At 41.7% G+C, this 21557-nt stretch overlaps 1 protein-coding gene across 3 annotated transcripts; it reads left to right on the forward strand.

Moving 5' to 3' along the window:
* Nucleotides 1–1817: 1817 nt before the first annotated feature.
* CngA (Cyclic nucleotide-gated ion channel subunit A) lies at nt 1818–20923 on the forward strand. 3 transcript variants are annotated; one of them, XM_086828988.1, is made up of 10 exons: nt 1850–2446; nt 6260–6456; nt 6710–6740; nt 7083–7596; nt 14796–15050; nt 15235–15397; nt 16446–16985; nt 18500–19165; nt 19627–19777; nt 19837–20923. In XM_086828988.1, the coding sequence occupies exons 4-10, from the start codon at nt 7099–7101 to the stop codon at nt 19985–19987; spliced, it is 2424 nt and encodes an 807-aa protein (XP_086685114.1). In that variant the 5' UTR covers nt 1850–2446; nt 6260–6456; nt 6710–6740; nt 7083–7098; the 3' UTR covers nt 19988–20923. The 3 variants fall into 3 exon arrangements, with proteins under 3 accessions (XP_020800909.2, XP_086685114.1, XP_020800916.2); XM_020945250.2 differs by lacking the exon at nt 6710–6740 and having other exon boundaries at nt 1818–2446; XM_020945257.2 differs by lacking the exons at nt 1850–2446; nt 6260–6456; nt 6710–6740; nt 7083–7596 and adding an exon at nt 13359–13601.
* The last annotated feature ends 634 nt before the right edge of the window (nt 20924–21557 follow it).

The following is a 21557-nucleotide window of genomic DNA, read 5'->3' on the forward strand; positions in this document are numbered from 1 at the left end:
TTTTAATTTCAAAGGGTGGGCAAACGATTTTATTTAGTTTTAAGAGGTGGGCAATCGTTGTTTGTTAAAAATATTTAATTTTAGGGGGTGGGCAAACGATTTTATTTAGTTTTAAGAGGTGGGTAATCATTTTTTGTTAAAAATATTTAATTTTAAAGGGTGGGCAAACGATTTTATTTAGTTTTAAGAGGTGGGCAAACGTTTTTTGTTAAAAATATTTAGTTTTATAGGGTGGGCAAACGATTTTATTTAGTTTTAAGAGGTGGGCAAACGTTTTTTGTTAAAAATATTTAATTTTAGGGGGTGGGCAAACGATTTTATTTAGTTTTAAGAGGTGGGCAATCGTTTTTTGTTAAAAAAACTTAGTTTTAAGGGGTGGGCAAACGAAATTTTTTAATTTTAAAGGGTGGGCAAACGATTTTATTTAGTTTTAAGACATGGGCAAACGTTTTTTAATACAAATACTTAAAATTAAGGGGTGGGTAAACGATTTTATTTAGTTTTAAGAGGTGGGCAAACGTTTTTTCTTTAAAAATCTTAATTTTAGGGGGTGGGCAAACGAAATTTTTTAATTTCAAAGGGTGGGCAAACGATTTTATTTTGTTTTAAGACATGGGCAATTGTTTTTTGTTAAAAATATTTAATTTTAGGGGGTGGGCAAACGAAATTTTTTAATTTTAAAGGGTGGGCAAACGATTTTATTTTGTTTTAAGACATGGGCAATCGTTTTTTGTTAAAAATATTTAATTTTAGGGGGTGGGCAAACGATTTTATTTAGTTTTAAGAGGTGGGCAATCGTTTTTTGTTAAAAATATTTAATTTTAGGGGGTGGGCAAACGATTTTATTTTGTTTTAAGACATGGGCAATTGTTTTTTGTTAAAAATATTTAATTTTAGGGGGTGGGCAAACGATATTTTTTATTTTTAAAGGGTGGGCAAACGATTTTATTTTGTTTTAAGAGGTGGTCAAACGTTTTTTGTTAAAAATATTTAATTTTTAGGGGTGGGCAAACGATTTTATTTAGTTTTAAGAGGTGGGCAAACGTTTTTTGTTAAAAATATTTAATTTTAGGGGGTGGGCAAACGATATTTTTTAATTTTAAAGGGTGGGCAAACGATTTTATTTAGTTTTAAGAGGTGGGCAAACGTTTTTTGTTAAAAATATTTAGTTTTAGAGGGTGGGCAAACGTTATAATTTTGAAAAATTTTCAAAGTTGAATATTTTCAAAACTGGACGTGGTCAAAAAAAAGTAAAGGGTGGGCAAACATGGGCAACAAATGGGCAAACGATTCCAGTTTTCAAAATTTTAAAATTCAAAATTTCCCAGTACAATTTTGAAAATTTTCTAAACTTGAAGTTTTTTCAAAATTCTAAAGGGTGGGCAAACGTGGGCAAACGATGTTATTGCGATTTTCAAAAAAAAATTTTGAAAAAAGTCAACTTTTGGTTTTTCGAAAAATGATGAAAATTTTCAAAGTCGAATATTTTCAAAACTGGACGTGGGCAAAAAAAAGTAAAAGGTGGGCAAACATGGGCAAACGATGGGCAAACGATTCCAGCTTTCAAATTTCAATAAAAAAATTTTTCCGACCCCAGCTTCTTTGAGCTATGCCCAGCGACTCCTTGGCGCTCCTGGCTGGGGCAACCATGCAACAGGTTGGCCAGCTTCCGTGCGAATAGAGCTTTTTGGGAAAAGCTCAGCCAACGATGACGACGACCACAACGAAGACCATACTCATGAATGAAAAGCGGAGAAGCTGCTGCCGCCGATGGGCTCTCGGCTTCAGCTTCAGCTTCTGCTGGTGGTGCTGCTGCTTCTGTTTTCTGCTTTCAGTTTCCGGAGCTCTCATTGCGCCGCCAGCCGGGCCAGCGAACGTACACGGCGCGGACTCCTCTCCGTAGAGATCCCCATAACCGTACGAGATCCTTGTTCAGTTCCTGTGCGCGGTTCCGTTCAAAAGGAAATAACGAGCGTACAGCCGTCACATTTCATTTGAATTTTAATTCAATAAAAAAGTGCACAAAAACGCGGGAATCATAATAATAGTAATAATAATAAAAATAAAAAGCGATATATACCGGGCAGCAACAAATGTAAATGTGCGCCTGGTCGTTTCCATTTCTATCCCGAGTTTTCAAGAAAAGTGTGGTGTGTGCGTGTGTTTTTTGTGTGTGGAAATATGCAAAGATTTGCGTAAGTCGCGAGGCGTAAAAAATATTCAAATTTCATGTCGGAATTACTGCACGCATTCTTAAATAATCCAATGCTGGCACAAGTGTGCAAATAATAAGGAGACTCGAGACTCAAAAGGCGACGCCAAGCGTTTGCTAATAGGATTACGCATCACCTCCGCCGCTGACAGTTTCGGAGGATTAGCAAGGATCCACTCGAAAGCTTCAGCTTCAGCTTCAGCTTCCTCCCGACCCTCGAACGACTTCAAACAGGTAAATTGTAGAGCAGGGCATAGCGCAGTGCAGTGCAACAGGCTTTTTAATCAAAATCACTAATTTCCTGAGGACGTTGCACACGGCGTATGCGTAATTTCCATGCCCCAGCCCAGGCTTTGGCTCATTTTGATATTGATACTCGTATCGCTTTGCCTAATTGTTAACTACAGTCCATGGGGGCGAACACCCACAGAGGCGAATTAATAAAGAGATAGCTCGGTGGCCATATTAATTTCGGGCTTGGGGGGGCGGAAGGGTGCTTCAAGAGGAGCAGTAAACTCCATAAATATCACATTTTATTAAACAAAGCCCGAATCCATTTGCGTTATTGCGATTACGTGCACGAATGTTAATTGAAGTCACCTCACCTTTTCAGGACCAGAGCGAGATATCTATATACGTACATCCCCATACATATCCAAACACCTGTCGTACCCCCGGAACCTCCCTTGAGCACTTATCAAGCCAGCAGCAAAACCACGAAAACAGATTAGATAAGTCGATGGCGGCGATTGGTGGCTGTGGAAATGATTAGCGAACAAAGGGGGTTGGAGGAGCACCGAGAGAGAGAGAGGGATATAGATGTTGCTGGAGGAGACTCCAGCTGCATGGACAGGGACGACGAATGAATATTCATAATGAGGCGCCAGTTACACATTTGCCGGCGAAGCATGAAAAGCAAATTACGCACAAAATAATTGGCATTAGCATATTTTGTGCATCCTCGTACACACGTCGAGTGTGAGTGTACTTGTGTGCGTGTGTGTGTGCGGGGGCGAGGGGATATCCTGTTTTATAAATTGCTTTCAAGTTTCTCTTCTTCTGTTTTTTTCTCACTCCCCCCTCCGTTTCGATTGAACTTCAAATTCCCGTCTAGCACACCCACATGGCGTATACGTGATGCGTCTGAGAGGATTACAAAACGATAGCTGGCAGTAAAGTAAAGTGCCAGTGTGGGATCCGTTCTTTTTCTATATTGAATAAACATTTTTTGTGTTGGTCGCTGGGGGAAGTTCTAATTGATCTCCCCCCCTCCCCCAGCTGACAAAGCGGAAATGGACGAAGGACAGAGTATAGAGCATTGAGGGTTGGAAAAAGACAAGCGAGAGAAATTTGTTTTCAATATGGACATGTGTTTACTTATTTAGGACTGGCCGGGCCTTTGTATCTCACCCGCTCGGACAATCCATAATCCCCGCTAAGCGAGGCGAGTGTAAACGATTCCTTGGAGGCATAAACTTCGCACATTCCCCCAGTATCGTTCCACCCGCAGCGCCACTTAATCATTACAAATAAGCCACATATGTGCACAGGGAGAAACTCGAATCGATTTAAAGTTTTGAAAAGGAAAAGAGTTGTGGAGAAAGTGGTACAGAAAAATGTAGTCTTCATGAGTCAACAATTTAGGGAATGATAAGGCATATTTGTATCCTTAAGTATTGCAGACAAATGATGTCATATCCACCATATCCATCTTTCAATCTTAGCACAAAATATACCTGACACTTTTGTATAGATCTTAGAAATTGAAATAAAATTTAAATCAAAATCGTGTTATTTTTTTAAAGAAAACAAATAAATCTTAATGACAGTCTGGAGATATATCTAGTTATGACATTGTTTTTTCTCTCCCTGTACACACACACGCGCGGTGGGTAACATTTATGGCTCGTTAGCAATTCAGTTCGAGGTTCGAGCGTCGAGACTCGCAGTTCGCAGCTGGAAAGGGTCTGGAGATCGACGGGCATTATGGCCAAAGGCAGAACCAAAAGTTTTGTCTAGTTTTGAAGTTGCTGCCACATCGGCTGCGGTTGCTTTTGAGGTTCATAGTTTAATTGGCCGGGCATCCCGCTGCAAGCCAATTTCCCTTGGTTTTTGATTGGTTCCCGGGGTCTGGAGAGCCACAAGAGATGCAAACAGGCAAAGTGGCTTTGGCCAGGACAGCAAAGCAGCAGCGGCAGCCACATTTTATCAAAGTCAATTCTTATCTGCACGAAAAATGTTTGCAGCTGAAGTTGATAAATGGATTTACTTTGATTTTACAGCTACAAAATCGATGCTGCTACCCGGTACGTAGTGCGAGTACTTCTCCCATTTGAATCTGTCCGATACCAGGAGTCAGAGTACGGAGCGCCAGGGAAGACAATGGACCGAAAGGGCGGTCAAAGACTCGTGTCTGAATCATCGAAGGTTCCCGGGGCTCCAGCAGCCGCTTCTTCCCCACCCACTTGGCTACTTGGCCAAAAACCGAAATTGCACTTAAAATTGAATGCTTGGCTGGAGGAGCGTGCAACCCACAGATAATCTATGACATAAAATCACGCGACAGTAAACGGCGCTTAATGCCAGACAAAGGGAAAGGACAAAGGATCAACTGCAACTTGTGTGTAGCTTTCCAAAAGGGATGGGTATTTGTCCATGTACCTTCTTTGTGGCAGCCACTCGACTGGAAATTATATAAAAAACTTTGCGTTTGCTCTTCATTTTTGCGCTCGTTTTGATTATCAGCCATTGCATTTGCATTCACAGTCGCATTTCCATTCCCATTTTCATTCTGTTTCCATTTGTCATGTTCGCTGCCCAAAACCGAAACCCATTTTGATTTTATTTTTTTGCTGTATGAGTCACAGCTGCATTTATCTGTTGAAAATTTTTCGCTCATCTGGCAGCTTGTATTTATCATTTGCGCATCATTAGGTCGAGTCTAAACGGAATTATTTATTTGCCTCAGTGAGAACTTTCCCCACTTGAACAGCTGCTGCTGCTGGCCCTAGAATCCAGAGAACTCTTCAATTAACACCAACTGAAGTGCAAAAAGTGCTCGTTAATCAAGGATTTGTGATTGAGTTTTCCTTGGAACTTTCCTTCGCTTTTGCAAACGATTAAAGTTTAGCAGATTTAATTGGAAGTCCAAATAGTTATCCTGAATGCATTTTGCTGTAAATTTCACTTGTTAAACTAAACTACATAAAGTGTTTTATTTTTCTAGAATTTACTGCACAATTTCCTAATAATCCAAGTCAGGCTTAAGCTTAATCAAAGTAATTACCCTTTAATATATTTTTAGCTTAGCTTAGCTTAGAATCCTCTTATACACTATACTGTATACCCTTCAACTTTATGCCCTGACCTTCGCTGATTGAGTTCCACTGACAGTTTCTTTCATTTCCACAAAAGCCTTAAAGTTGGGCAGCTTAAATTGAAGACGTTCCAAGTAGTGCCTCTTAATCATTTACTATCAGCTTGAAATGGTTTTCTGATTACCTGCCGGCAAAGTTTTATGAGCCAAAGAGCTCTCCTGCCAGCCCAGGAGCAAGGAGCTCTTCGTTTTAGCAACTTTACCACACGACCTGCAGGCTGAACAATTTCTGTTGCCTGCCTCGAGGGGCCCTTTAAAAATTTCGAACCACCACAGACTGTGTGTTTCGTAATTTTGTAAGCCAAGAATTTTGCATTTAATTGCTTAATTACTGCTGCTCGGCAGACATTCCCAGAGAGGTGGAGGCGATGACTGAGGAGCCTCTGACCCACAGCCTCTGCTCCCGGGCACTAAGCGGCTGGCATTTATGTTTACGTCTCTCAAACTGTTTTATGGCCTCACAGAAAGGAGCATTTATGACTGCCCCGGGTTCCCGGGGTTCCTCGGCGGTGCAACTGTGATGTGGGGGCGTGGCCAAAGCCAGACCACAATTGCCGCCAAGTGGGCGTTTAGGCACTTGGGCCACAAACAACTTTCTCACCAGCCGCCGTCATGAATGCAAAGTTTTTATCCTTAACCCCGGGACTTGTTCTCCTTCCTCCTCCTTGCAGACTCCCTGCCCGCTGGTCATCATGCCTACCATGGTGGTGTGTTCGTTTCCCGCGTAGCTAGCTGCATCCCATCCGACGTCCGGACAACGCCCAGCTATGTGGACGTACATGATGGCTGCCGCCCGCGGAGACCGGGTCAACACGATGATGTCCACCCGGAGACGCCCCGAAACGGAGTCCCCCAAATACGGTTACAAGTGAGTTTCTACTTTGATTGCATTATAAAATTTCTAATGTAACAAAGAAATAAAATATCAGACACATAATATGGAATATGTAAGAAATGTAAAGGACAAAAATGTTTAAAGACCTAATGTTAAAGATTCTAGCTCTTGGAATTATTGTTTTAAATAATTTATATAATTGATTGATTTTAAAATATATAAAAAGTACTTCATTAAAGTATCTTAATAATTTATTCTCGCATAATAACAAATTTTTGTGATGTAGTCCCCACAAATACAAGGAACTTTCCTAAAAGGTATTTTTGAAGTTAAAAATTGCATCAGTTTAAGTAAAACTTAAACATTAACCTTTTAATATTTTAAAATTCAAAAATTTTTTCAAATTTATTTATATGTAAATAAAATTAATGAATATGAATAATCAATTTAATGAAAATTAGACAAAAAGCTAATTATAATTAACAGTTTAATTTCTTGTATTTTCATGCTTTTGCTTCATAAAAGTCATGTTTAAAATAGAGAATGTCCTGTTTTATATTTAAATAGCATTTCACTTTAAAAAGAAAATATAAATATATATATGAAATTTAAATATTTATCTTATATATGTATACACTCCCTTGCCACTGTGCCACCAGCCTCTCCACTCGCCCCATGTACCGAACCACCAGATTCGTGGGCCCCGCCTCCTCGGCGCCCGCCCAACTGCAGCTGCCCTGCGGCTCCCATCAGGCAGTCAGCATGGGCATGGCACCGCCACCGCTGGAGGAGATTAGCGGCGGTCTGTTCGCACCCTTTGCGCCCACGGCGACGATTACGGTCGAGCAGGCGGCCACCTCGATACCGATGGCCGTTGAGGGCGAGGTGCATCATCTCCACTATCCGCGCAGGAGCTGGCAACGTAGATATCATCAGGGGAACCATCGCCAGGCGGAAGGGCAGGCGGGACAGGAAGCGGACGATGACGACGATGATGAAGACGATGATGATGATGATGAGGATGAGGACGACGAGGAGTTCGGAGAGGCTGTGGGCGAGGATAACCCGGAGGAGGCCATTGCGAGGGCTGACCAGCAACAGAAACATCACCATCTCCATCAACCGCATGCCAGCGATCCCAGTTATGTGGAAAATGGCAGGAAGCTGATACAGGTGAGTGGAAAACAAACGCTGAGATGCTTTTCATATAACAAGAAACCCTGGCTTTAAAGCCAAGTAACTTTAAATCAAATAGGAAGCTGCTAGTAAGTTATACATGAATTCATAAAATTAATACAAAATTTAAAATTACTTAAATTATATACTTATAGTATTCCATATCAAATAGTTCCCAAAATATGCAAAACTTTTTGCGTAAAATGAGTAAATCAATATGCCTGCATGGCCAATGTGGCGTATGCGTAATTTGATAGTAAATGCAGATAAAAACTCACTGATAAACGATGGCCAATAATCCGTACCCAATAACTGATGCATTATGTTCCGTCGAGGTTGTAATTTCATTCTGTCCCTGGCCACAATTCAATTATGTGGAAATGTAATTAAGTAATTGCTCTAATTGATTGACGCCTCGGAGGAGGAGGTAGAGGAGGTGGAGCCAGAATTGGCCCACTTTCTGGAGCTGGAACTGCGGGCCAGGCCAACTCCGCTTTGTCTGCATAACTTTGAACCTGTATCTGCCTTTGCCCCTGGCTCCAGCTGCCATCCGCCATTCCAGACAAATGCAAATGAACTGGGCAGACCTTCATAAACTTGACCTTGCCGTAAATCGCGTTTTAATTACTTCCTCTATTGTCACGTAGCCAAAGCATCGCCCCGAGTCGCCTCCTCCTGCCTTTTGGAACCCCTGAGCTCCCCCGGGCGTCGCCAGTTGAATGCCGTTTTCGGTTACCCGCAGAAATTTTTTATTAGCACGTGTCAATTGACTTAAAACACTGCAAAAAAGAGAGACAAAAAAGGCTAGGTGCTGCTGGTCATGAAAGGGGGGAATGGAGGTGAGTTGGGTCATTTTCTTTTTGGGCAGACCCATTAGGCCAAACACAGTTTTGGGATACTCTAACAAGGGAGGTGGTTGAATAACCGAATTGAAGGTAGAGAGAGTTTAGAAAAATGAAATGGAAATATATTTGAAAGGGATTTTGTAGGGTTTGTAGGTTATAAGAGTTTAAATTTAACCACAATGTTTTATTTCCGATTCGGTCTGATAATTCAATTGCAAACTTCTTTGTGTATAAACTTCAACATCCTGAAGTTTGTTATTTTTCTTGTTTAAATTGCTTTTTAACTGAAAGAACTTTATCAATTTGCAACCTATTCGCAACACACACGGCGTATACTTAATTAAAGTGTTTTCACGTTAAGTATACGCCACGTATGCTCGTTAGTTGACCAGCTGTATGCAGCTTAACAAATATTAAATTAAATCTAATAGGAATTTTTTTTTTTTTGGTTTAATTTTATTATTTAGTTTATTAAAGAAAAAACGAAATACAAAACAAAGCGTATAATAAATTTCAATCTTTTAAACAAATTTATGCGGGAAAAACTGACAGCTGATAACAATTTGCTTTAAATAAATATGACAAGCTTCTGATTTGCCTGACAAGGCTTTAGTTTAAAGCAAACTGTAAGTTTCTTATGCAAATTTCTTATATTTACATTTCCTAATTTTTAAATGCAAATCCTTGGCCGGTACAAAACTAATCCAAAAGGTGACTTCCTTTGACTTCCTTATCCTGAATCTCAAACCTGTCACATCTTTTGCTGGCCGAAATCAACTTACTTACTTAACATGACTGCAACGGCAAGCCTCAACAGCAAGCTGGCGGACTCATCATCCACCAGATCTCGCATGTCCTGTCCAGGATAATTGCATTACTTGGGTTTCCTTATGAAATAAGCAGAAGAAGTCGAAGGAAACCAGACTTCTTCCGACCCGCAGGGCTATAAATAAGTGTAAGAGTGTGTATTTCGGTCTTGGGGGTTTGGGGTGTGTGTTTAACGAAGAGCAGGGACAACACCAGCTGCTCCTGGTTTCCGGAGGCGATGCGGTGCGGAGCCAAGGGCGATAACCAATTTGATAGATAAGAGAGTCGAGTTCGAGTGCTCCGCACAAAGTGGATGGAAAACCGGGACAGAGACAGACACAAAGCGAGACCAGCACCACAAACAGTTTCAATGTCATTTCATAAATGGCACCAGAAACAGCAATACCAATACCAAAGCCAAAAGAAAAACGCAATGAAATAAATACAAATGAAAAGCCCTCAATGCCCCATCCTCTCAAGGCTTCCCCTCTCACACTCTTCCCCTCTGACCCGTTTTCCATTTACAATTTTCCATTTCCACGCCCGCATATCGTTGTGGTTGTCGTCCAAATATTGGCTTGGTCGCTCGGTTGGTTGTTGTTAATGCTTTTGAGGTGTGTTCCAAGTGTTTGTCCAGCAGCAGCAGAAGCACTGAAAAACAGCTCAAAACAGGCAGAGAAAAGCTAAGGAAACCCCAAACTGCTTGCCATTGTGGTTATATAAACGTCCATTACTCAAAATTGGCCAGAAGCATGGCGAGGGGGCTAAGAGCAAGGAAAGTGGGAAATTTTATAGAATTGGCATTGAAAATATGACAAGTCTCGTGCCATTCCAAAATAGTTACAAGTCCTCGAGTTGAACAGCCTCGACAACAGGACAGGCACAGGGCTGGTGTATCCTTGTCAGCTGGTCGTACAGTCATTCAGTCATCCAGTCATGCCATTAAAACGATTAATGAACTCTATTTACTTGGGCCATACCTGCGTACATACACGGTGCGAAAAGGGGTGTAATAAAGCTAACTTTGAGGTTTTTTGTTGCTGGGTTTCTTTGGTATCTGTAAGCTTTTGGATTTTATAGATATTCTTTAGTTTATTTCATTATTTTTGGTTGCCTTAAACTAAGTGTTTCAAATCTCTGAAACTGTCGTGAGACATATCATTAAGAATTCAAATTAATTTTCTAATAAAAGGCACTTAAATATAAATATTTATATATTTTTTCATATAAAACGTTACAAAGACTTTTAAAAATATCTGAATTACATAAGTTGGATTTTGGGCAATTTGTAAATCCCATTTTTCTTACCGTGTAGATGTTGCCTCGATTGTCCTGCCGTCTTCGCCATAATGTAGTTGTTGCTGTGCAATTTGAGAAGGCGGCAGGACACTCAACGCGATGATGATGGCACTAGGCGGCGGAGAAGGGCAGGCAAAGAAAGGGGGTACGGGAGAAAGTAGAAAGGAGCGAGAGCAAACAGCGAAAGTGCGGTTTGTCTCGCGGACTTTCCGTTTAGTCAAATTTCTTCTTTTTTTTTGCCCCATCGACAGTTACGAAAAAAACACGCTCGCAGGCGGCAGCTTAGGTCGCGGCCAGTGTTACTTGGCAATAAATAAATTTACTAAATAATCGTTTAAACAAAAACACAAACACAGAGACAACTCCCGGAATTAAGAGCAAAAACAATGCTGAACTCGTCAACTAATGCGTTCGGTAAACAATTGAAAACAAGGCTTAAAACTGAAGCGGCAATAACAAGAAAATGAAAAAGGAAAAAACAACGGCAACAACTGCAGGGACATCGGGATTTCCATGTTGATGAGGGTCTCTCCTCTGATTCGATCCCTTGTAGCTTGCTTTTTTTTTTTTTTCTTTTCGGTGGAAAAACACAACAAACAGGACATCGACGGAGTAGGAGGAGTGTGAAAGGCATTAGTCAGTTTATTAAACGGACCTTGTTATCGTTTAGACGAATGTTCAATGCCTGTTGCCAACCGATAAACATCAGAGCTTATGGTCATCCAATCTGCGTCGCAATTTGCATAATTTCCCACGTTCCCATCGAAATCACAATCAAATAAATATTACTATCGCCTTGTATCAATAACAGGCCAGTGATAAAGTGCACGAGTTCAACAAAAAGGGGGTTTAGCCCCCTTTTGAACTCGTTGTTGGGTGATAAGATATTGAAAACCCATTTGGTGTTGTTTTTCAGGCATTTCCCAAACCAAAATCAATCCAAGGTTTGTTATTGCAAACAGCAAACTATCTACCAAAACAAAGGGCTTTAATATATATGTTCTTAGAGAGATAATAAGAACATATTAACCTCTAACATGAAGTACAGATTTCCGAGAATACCTTGAATAGTAAATGATAACATAATATTGTTTAGGGAGAGAGTAAACCTTCAAATTCATAACCAGATTCGCTTTCCATATGTTGGAATTCCTTTATTCAATTTCCCAGCACTTTTCCCTGTCTCCAAACATCTCCTAAACGTTTTCTAAATACAATTTATTACCTTGGCTGTTAATAAAGTCCAGAGTTTACAACTCGATTGGCTTCACTTCCTCAATTACGGGTTAGCTATTTAGGTCTTTTCTAACCCGATTTTTATGGTGCAATACCAACTTAGTCATGTTTTTATGGTGTGAGCATAAAATGCCCACGCGTGCCATAAATGTCGATATGAAAACGCTTGATTCGCTTAGCATAAAGTTACCTGGACAGGTGGGGGAGATGGGCGGATGGTGGACGGACTTTGGCCTAACGGACTCGCAATTATGGAAATTTATTGTGAGCTTCACGCTGGGCCTTTGTGCCCTGAATGCCAATCAGGGCGGTGGTCCGATGATAATGCCAATGCTGCTGGGTCAGTGTTTCAAGTACGGCCAAGAAATAAAATAAAATAAGTTAAATAATACTAAAAAAGCCGCTCGATTTTTGTGCGTAACCTTGCATTTGGCGAATCGTTTAGCCTGTTGGCTGATGAGCTCATTGAAAATCTGATTTATTGACGCTGGGGAAAATTGATCTTCCCAAAAACACCGGCTATACGTCAAATCAATTGCGATTAATTTATGCCCAAGCTGACCGCGGTCCGCCTTTTAGCTTAATTGAAGCGGCGGTGTTGGCCCGGCCAATTAAAAAGCATTTAGAGAAAATGCCAAACGCCGGGCAGTGTCATCAATCTTGCTTGTGGCTTGCTACGTTCAGGATCTTCGGTGCGATGAAGGACCTCCGGTCACTGGAGACATCATCATCATCATCCGCTTTGGCTGCAAGTTAATTAATTAAAACGCGGCAGCTCGATGAGTGGCGATGCAAATTAAGAAAATGGCAATACAAGCTTTTTGAATTGACAACAACAGCTAAAACAAATAGAAAAACCCCTCGATTTACAGTGAAAGCTCATTAAAGTAAACTTTTTTCGGGTTGGACAGGATTATATTAAAAACTAGGAAGGAAACAAACTACGGGAACTAACTAAATTGTGGGATCAAAAACCGATCAAAACTAAGCTTAAAGTATTCCTATTCTTTGAATTGATATTAAAAAAAAAAACATTTTTGTAGCCTAATTTTTATGACAAATCAAATCAAAATAATTTCAATTCAGAAAACTTTTCTATGTTAGTTTTTATTAGGTTAAAAAATCAGCATACTCAATTTAAAATTTTTGAAAATTTTAACAAGTTTTTTGAAAAAATTGTTACATTTAAATGCCTAAGTAGAATCGGCTGTCGATGCTGATCAAGAATATAGATGATTTATGGGGTCGGAAATAACTCCTTCACAGCCTTATAAGCTCCTAAATTAATTTATTAAAAATAAAATGTATATAAAAATGCAAATTCTGACCCAATACAAAAAACCTAAGCGAGTGCCTTAGCGAGTGTTCACTGTAGTATATTGCGTATGGATGTCGTGCTTTGGTCAGTGGCGTTGCCTCTGCCAGCGTCGCTGCCCGGCCTTCGATGGCAGCGGGCGAAGTGAACTCAAGTGCGGCACTTTGGCGGCATCTGACGGCGCGAACAGTTTGCGAAGCCAGCTCGACGCCAGCTGAATGAACGCATGCGCGCAGCCGCTGACCAAATAAGTAATCGCAATTGCTGCCATTTATTGTTATTGCCGCAGGCTAAATTCGGTAGAATCACGCTGCAGAAGTGGATAAGCGGAAAAGTGCACAAGTAGAAGTGAAAACGCAAAAGGAAGTGAGAGCCAGTGAAAGGAAGAGGAGCAGCAGGAGGCAGCAGGAGCTCAGTCAATTTGCATGCGACATTTCAAAGTCAGAGACATGGTGCAGTCGCTGGATATATCCGCCATAACGGGACAGCAGACAGATGCGGTAAATCCACCTTCACAGTTACACATGTGACCTTCAGACCTTCAGCCCTTCCACCCACCAGGCACACACACACACATACACACAGCAGGGGGCGTGGCATTGCATTGTCATTCGCAATTTGCCATTTGCCATTGCCCGCCCAACGAGGCGTATGCGTCATATTTTCTGTTTTTGCCCTCGTAGCCCCCATTTTTTTAGTTTTTCCTTGGTTTTTTCTGCTTTTTTTTGTAATCTAAGGATAGCTTAATGGATTAACCGCTGCCGGCGGCTGATAAGCGTTTATTAGACTGTCAAGCACACGCCTTTAATGCCTAGAAAGTTGTCATGGAAACTGAAGACTGCGAAAGAGTAAAAGAAAAGATTTCTTGAGGCTTAGAAAAATGTATAAGCGGTCTGGTGGAATCTGCAACTAAATTTATCTAATCCTATATAAACTTAAGCTAAAAATATTCGTTCTTGGATAATAAATCAGTTTCTTAAGTCTATAATACAAAATAATTAAAAATACTTTATACTGTTCTCCAATTCCTTCCTCTCTACATTTTATAATATTTATTCAAGGACTTTACTTTGTTGAATTCAATTATTTATTTATATATATGCTACCTACAGGTTTATCCTTTTACAAATCTTGATTTATTATTCCAGCAATTTTAAGCATTCTCTCTCCAAACAAACATAAATATTCTCACCATTAATGTATTTAATTTTTTGCTGCATTGAAACCAACAGAAATGCTTTCCTCTTGTTCGAAATATTTATATAAAAAAAAAACCAGAGCAGATGAAATGCTTTTTAAACCGCATTAAATCTGTAGTTTATTAGTTTTTCAGCTGTCTAGCAATTGGCCGCGTCATTCAGCCCGGCAGACATAACAAAATTTAAGCACCAAACTTGGATGCTGCCCAACTTTTAATGTGGTTAACTGGGTGAAGGAGTGTCGGGGGAGGAGAACCAGAAAAAGGAGATACCCATAACCGGAGCACTAAAACGCTTCAATTAGTAAACGTTCGGGGGAAAACTTTTATCCCAGAACTTATGTCTGAACAACCCACTTTTAACCCACTCTCGATTGCACAGAGAGAAAATCTTTCAAGAGTCTAAAGAATGCTTAAGATTTAACAAATATTTGTACAGTATTGCTCAGCTTGAATAGATTTCCTTACCCTCTTCAATAAATTTCTCTGCCTGCAGGAACCAAGTAAACATAGCAAGCCATCGGCTTTGAGACGCACCCTTCAAGCCCTTCGCCAGCGTCTGACTAAAAGGAATCGCCCCAAACCGCCGGATTGGTTCCTCGAGAAGTTCTCCAACACCACCAATACGGACAAGATTGGCAAGGGAGGATGTCCGACAATGGAGGATGCGGCCCTCTCCAGCGAAATCCGAGGCTCCAGTGTCCTGTGCAATCGTCTCTCCGTGGATCCCACTCTGCAGTCGCATTACAGGGTGAGTGAACTCGCAACTGGAGTTGCCAAAAGGAATCTGAGTCACAATTGGCATTCCCCATGGCAACAAATACAACTTCTTGCATTTGAAGCAAGAGAAAGCTTACAAGTCTTAAGCCAATTAGCTAAACACTGATTTAAATACTGTAAAAATATGTTAAGTGAATTTACATTTGTTTTTTTAGTGGCTGGCCATTGTTTCACTGGCTGTGCTGTACAACATCATCTTCGTGGTCGGACGGGCCGTCTTCTGGGAGATCAACAAGAGCGCACCGGGTGTGTGGTACACACTGGACTACCTCTGCGACTTCATCTATCTGCTGGATACGCTCGTCCACATGCACGAGGGTGAGCACCTGAACCGTCACACATCCTGGCACATCGCAAACCACCCTGCACCACAAAACATCCAACATCCATCCCATACCGACTCCCGCGCGGTTGCGTGTTTGAGATTTGAGATTTACCTATGCAAATGAGACCGGCACTAAGCCGCCTTTAGACAATGGCAGCGATGCTGTCGGCAAAGCCATTTGCCACGCATGTGAAACCCATTTCTGTCCCTGAATCCCACATATGTAGACGAGTCCTGCCAGCTCCAGCTTCGGGTGTGGGTCCGGATGGGGATTGTGGGAGTGGTTCAGTTGCCAAATGCAGGGGATAAGCCAACCTTGACATTTTATACAATGGCAACAAACGTTCTGGTACCCCTTAGTTACGGCTGTGAAAGGCATAACTAATTTGATGTCTGAATTGTGACAGTTATGGGTTATAAGGATGTATTTTAAGAAATATCCCAGACTTTATTTGAAATGTTCCTGGAAGCTTGCTAAGCGTTTGGTTTGCTTTCAAACTCCGCAACCCAAAGAAAACCATCTCAACTTTTCCACAAGTGTTTGTATTTTATGTGTATGTAGCTTTTCCCTTTCTGTGCTTTTCCAGTTGCAATTTCCTGTCTGCTAGTTAAATATTTATGTTTATTTTAGACTAATTAATGCGGGTCTGAGGCATATTTTTAACTTAAGAAAATTAGGCCTTTTTCTGAAATAAATTTAAAGCAGACCAAGGAAAGTTAAAGCTCCAAAGTAGCTTAAATTTAAATCTTAAAAAGAATAAGTTTAAATATAATAATAAAGTAATTCCCCAGTAACACCTTAACATCCCAGGGTATGTCCACATTCATCAATTCTACAAGACTTATACAAAAAATCCAAAAAACTATAAAAACTGTCGCCGCATGGTGCAGGCAAAAGGCATGACTGAAACAAAAGAAGGCACCACCTCCACCACCACCACCCGGACTAGGAGCATGGCTCTGGGTCACCGCTACCACAGAGCAAGTCAAAGCCGAATCTAACCCCCTCCCCGTTTTGTGTGTCGCCTTTATCCTTGGCAGGATTCCTGGACCAGGGGCTCCTCGTGCGGGACGCGTACCGGCTGCGCAGTCACTACTTCCACACGAAGGGCTGGTATCTGGACGTGCTATCGATGTTGCCCACGGACCTGGCCTACATCTGGTGGCCACCGGAGACCTGCTCTAGCCTGTACCTGCCATGTCCCGTCATCGTTCGCCTGAACCGGCTCCTGAGGATTAATCGGCTGTGGGAGTGGTTTGATCGAACGGAGACAGCTACTGGATATCCGAATGCCTTTCGCATCTGCAAAGTGGTCCTGGCCATTCTGGTGCTGATCCACTGGAATGCCTGCATGTACTTTGCCATTAGCTATGAGATTGGATTCAGCTCGGACTCGTGGGTCTACAATCTGAATGGAACGCGAAACAACACACTTCAGCGGCAGTACATCTATAGCTTCTACTGGTCCACACTGACACTGACCACCATTGGAGAGACTCCAACGCCGGAGAACGATGTGGAGTATCTTTTTGTGGTGGCCGATTTCCTGGCGGGTGTACTCATCTTTGCCACCATTGTGGGTGAGTTTCTGTTGATATATTTGTAATTTTTTTACGTGGAAGCATTTAAAAAGTATTCCTTAAGAACCATAATTTATTTCCAAGAAAAGTCGGCCTGCCCTTTTTCAGGACTTATTATAATTCCCCTCAATTTCCTCAGCTGCTTTCAGAGTAGTTCCAGGTCTCAGGGTCTCAGGACTTTAGTGGGTCAGCGGGTGTCCCTGGTAAATCCTTTTTGGGTCCTCTGTTTGCGCCTGTTTACGCAAATATTTTGTCTGATCGTTTAATTGGTTCCAGAGTGACATCTGTGACATCAATGGGTATTAATTTACAGCCACGCACGTCAGGGTCGTTGGTCGTGTGGGTCGTCCTTAGCCTCCATTCCTCTCCGGCGACCCACATTATTCATTACGCTCCCAGTCTTGTTCTATTCGTCCCTCGTTCGTTGCCATTTTGTTTTGTTTTGTCGGGTTGATTTGTTGCCTCCTGCTCCGCCTTTTATTTTTTGGCAAACGTGCCTTTTTATCATTTTTGTCGTCCTCCTTATCGCTGCCATTACCGTCCTCGGAGCAAGTCGCATTCCCGGAGCAGCTGCCAGACTGCTCGAAGCCTCACATTTCGCATCCACATCCACGACCTCGCTGTGCAAACAAATTTACTTACTGTGATGAATGCCGAGTTCGTTTGGACAGGACAATTTGACGGATGCACTGGCAGAAAAAGAATGTAGTTAGCTTACCACAATCCCATATTTTATTAGGTTTAGATAGAGACCAGGAAATGAACAAAACGGAGCGTGTCTAATAAGTATGGGTTCTTTCAAAGCTGGGATTCCTTTTGAAGGATATTCACTTATTTAAAAATTAATTAATTGATTGCCTTAATAGTTTAATTAGGTTTTAAATAGGTGGTATATCTGCCCAGAAATTTGTCATTCAGTCATTCAGCTTGGCCTTCTTTATGTTTTCTTACATCTTATACTAATTAGTTTAAGTTTATTATATTCATTCATGTGGTTTCGCAGTTAATTTTTTGAGAATTTCGGAATTCTATTGCTTTTGAAAATATTTTTTTAATTGGGTCCAATTGCTATTGTTTTTGTTTTATGACTCAGATTTCTTTCACTATAATAATATTCTAAAAATTATGAGCTTTATTTATATGAAATATACTTCCCTAAACTTTTTAAAGCCTTCTTAAATCGTCCTTCGACATTAAGTATTTGGGGGAAAGTCGAATCAGATTTTATTTTTTGCCAAGTGGCATGGAGGTCACTATGCCATTCCACCCCGTTGTTCACACAAACGGGTGTGTGTGCGCGTGAGTTTGGCACCGGAAGTGCCGCCATTAGTCGCCTTTGTGCCGCATTATCCAAATGCCGGAATCCCCGAGTGGCACGGCACACTGGTGGCTTCAGTTTCATTGTACAAGCCGGTTATGAAGCGGCCAAGATGAATGGCCATTCCGGTCCAGCCTGCCGCCTGCATTCATTAACCAAGTTTCCTTCTCTTCCTGCCCCCTACTCACACCTCTAGGTAACATTGGCTCCATGATCTCCAACATGAATGTGGCCCGCGTGGAGTTCCAGAATCGCATGGACGGCGTGAAGCAATACATGGCCTTCCGGCGGGTGGGACACGAACTGGAGGCCCGGGTGATACGGTGGTTCGCCTACACCTGGTCGCAGAGTGGTGCCCTCGATGAGGAGCGAGTGCTGGCCGCCCTGCCCGATAAGCTGAAAGCGGAGATTGCCATCCAGGTGCATATGGATACACTGAAGCAGGTGCGGATCTTCCATGATACGGAACCGGGTCTCCTCGAGGCTCTGGTACTGAAGCTCAAGCTGCAGGTCTTCAGTCCCGGTGACTATATCTGCCGCAAGGGTGACGTGGGCAAAGAGATGTACATCGTGAAGCGTGGAAAGCTCTCGGTCGTCGGAGATGATGGCATCACCGTGTTGGCCACTCTGGGAGCTGGTTCCGTTTTCGGTGAGGTGTCCGTGCTGGAGATAGCTGGGAATCGGACAGGGAACCGGAGGACAGCCAACGTGAGATCCCTGGGCTACTCGGATCTCTTCTGTCTGGCGAAACGGGATTTGTGGGAAACGCTGGCCGATTATCCGGAGGCGAGATCCACGCTCACTCAGCGTGGATGCCAGCTGCTGCGCAAGGATGGGCTCTTGGATGAGCAGATATTTGCTGGTAAGTTATGAGTTATGAATTATTTATCATTTATTGGGTCTTCATGAACTTATCTCGCTTAATTAAATACTAATGAATTAATAGTTCATGAATTATTTAATTGATTGTGGAAAAACATTGATTAATCTTTGGTTAATGGACTTAGGAGCGACAAAATATATTATTATCATTTATGGTCCATTAAGCCCACGCATCTACAATAAATCTACTTTAATTTGTTGGAATTATGGCATAAATATGTGTATTAAGTTTTTGTTGAACTGTGAAAATGATTAATCTTAATGAAAATGGTTTTTCGGCGTGTATGTTAGAAGGGATCTTTTCTCTTTTTTTACCTTTACATCAATCAAAATAGATTACCTTAACTTGTATATTTCTTTAAATCAAATTCCTTTTCTGGCAAACTGGAAACTTGGAAAAGTTCTTAATTGAATATGGAAAATTTCCCGCCCCTTTTCTAGACTCCCAACGAGTCCATGACAGCATCGAGGGCGGCATTGAGAAGCTGGAGCTCTCCGTGGAGAACCTAAACATGCGACTGGCCCGTCTGCTGGCGGAGTACACGGCCAGCCAGGCCAAGATCAAGCAGCGTTTGGCCAAGCTGGAGATGAAGTGAGTGGCTTTATTGTACCCCTGGCACGACCTTAACCCCCTTTAAACCTCGATTTCAGTGGCGGTCCTGGCACGTGGCGGCTGGAGTGCGAGCCGCAGACGCGAGTACGCAGCGGACGGCTTTATTCATTGCAGCCAAAGAGGCGCCCACGTTCGCGACCCGACGCCACTGCCAAAAGCGGCGAGGCTGCCAAACAGAACACGCTCTAAGCCCAGGGAGAAGCCCCGGAAAAGCCTCGGCCAGGAAAAACCCCCAAAACCAAACCAAACCAAGCCCCAACCCTTTAGTCTGCCCCGAGGCCGGAAAATAGTGATAAATGCATTAAACTTGCAGGAGTATAACCTTTGGCCCCGGGCCAAACTTTCCATGAATCTGTTTTTTGCCGGGTAAAAGGTAAAGTTAAATCAATTTTTAATTTTAACAATTAGTTACGTTACGGGGGTGCCAGCGACGCGTAAAGGGTGCAGACTTTATAAATTTGTAAAATGATTCAAAACTGAATGTGCCTAAAAAAAAAAAAACAAACAGTGTGTGCGTGTGTGTGTGTGTGTGTGAGTGTGCGAGCTAGAGCTAGGTTAAGGGGAGGTACAAAGGGGGGGCAGAGGCAGAGGAAATGATAGAAAGTTAACCCACTACGATCCAGTGTACATATTTTAAGCATAGTCCAATTTTACAAGCGAACAGCGATTGTTTGCCTAGGCTAGGATGTTTTTACACACGCACACCTGGGACACACACACACACACACACACACCGAACCAAGGATTAATTGCAGCAAAAATCATATGAAAACACAAACATAACAACAACAAACTGACCAAGAACCGTAGACATTGCTGAAACTACTTAGGAGAAGGTTAAGGGATAAGCCAGAACAATGCTGGCAAGGATTAGATGGCATCAAACCGAACAAATCGAATTCAAAGAAAGCAAATGTTAACAAGTAAGCTTCCAAAGCTTCCAAGCCAACACAGGAGGGGGGAAACAACAAGAAAAACAAGAAAACAAAAACAAAAAACATGAAGCAAAAAGATAAACAAATGAAATGTATTTTTATATTAGTCCTAGACATTGAGTGTACGATGTATTGTCTATGTGTAAGTACGTTTAAAGCAAAAAGAATAAAAAACGAGAATCGAGTCAAATTATATCAGAGCACTTATGCCGGCATAAATGTATCCGGAGCAAGTGCTTCACAATTCCAGAGTTTTCTCCAGTTCTAGGTAAATGCAAATCGCCCACAGCCTCCGGCCACGCATTACCTCCAAAGGATTCTCTTACCCATCTCTCGGGCAGGATTCTTTTTACCGCCTCTAATGACATCTTCGTAGACGTAGAAGAAAAGCTCCAGAGGAAGAGGAAAACGCAAAAAGGGAAACTGTATATATGGGGACACCAACAAAGTCAATAAATGCAAACGCATTGGGGAAAATGACAGCGACACGCGTTGGCTTTTTGGGTGCGACTTCTTTGTGTGTACAACGTACAACATGGCGTATGAGCAATGCCAATGTGGCAAAAAAGGTAAAAAAATAAAGGTTTATAGAAGAAGTGTTAAGCAGGGAGCAGCGGGGAAATTCTACACAGAAAAAAAACTCTAAATAAATGGTGATAAATATGCTGCAAGCAGTCACCATACAGAAAACCAGGATTTAAGGTTCGATTTATGCTTGAAAATCATCATTCTCTTTTCAAAATGTGTGCAGAATAAATCAAAATTTTAAATTCTCATTAAATCGAAATAAAACCCCAAATTTCAAGTGTATCTTTTTGGAGGAG

This window comes from Drosophila serrata, unplaced genomic scaffold (assembly GCF_035046125.1).
Source record: "Drosophila serrata isolate PLE 108 unplaced genomic scaffold, ASM3504612v1 contig_184, whole genome shotgun sequence".
In the NCBI taxonomy this organism is placed as follows: domain Eukaryota; kingdom Metazoa; phylum Arthropoda; class Insecta; order Diptera; family Drosophilidae; genus Drosophila; species Drosophila serrata.

Excerpts from the sequence above, each read along its gene's own strand:
- CngA (XM_020945250.2), top strand. The coding sequence starts at position 6,356 with ATGTGGACGTACATGATGGCTGCCGCCCGCGGAGACCGGGTCAACACG. Across the intron at positions 7,597-14,795 it reads ATGGCAGGAAGCTGATACAG|GAACCAAGTAAACATAGCAA; the intron begins GTGAGTGGAAAA and ends CTCTGCCTGCAG. Across the intron at positions 16,986-18,499 it reads CATCTTTGCCACCATTGTGG|GTAACATTGGCTCCATGATC; the intron begins GTGAGTTTCTGT and ends TCACACCTCTAG.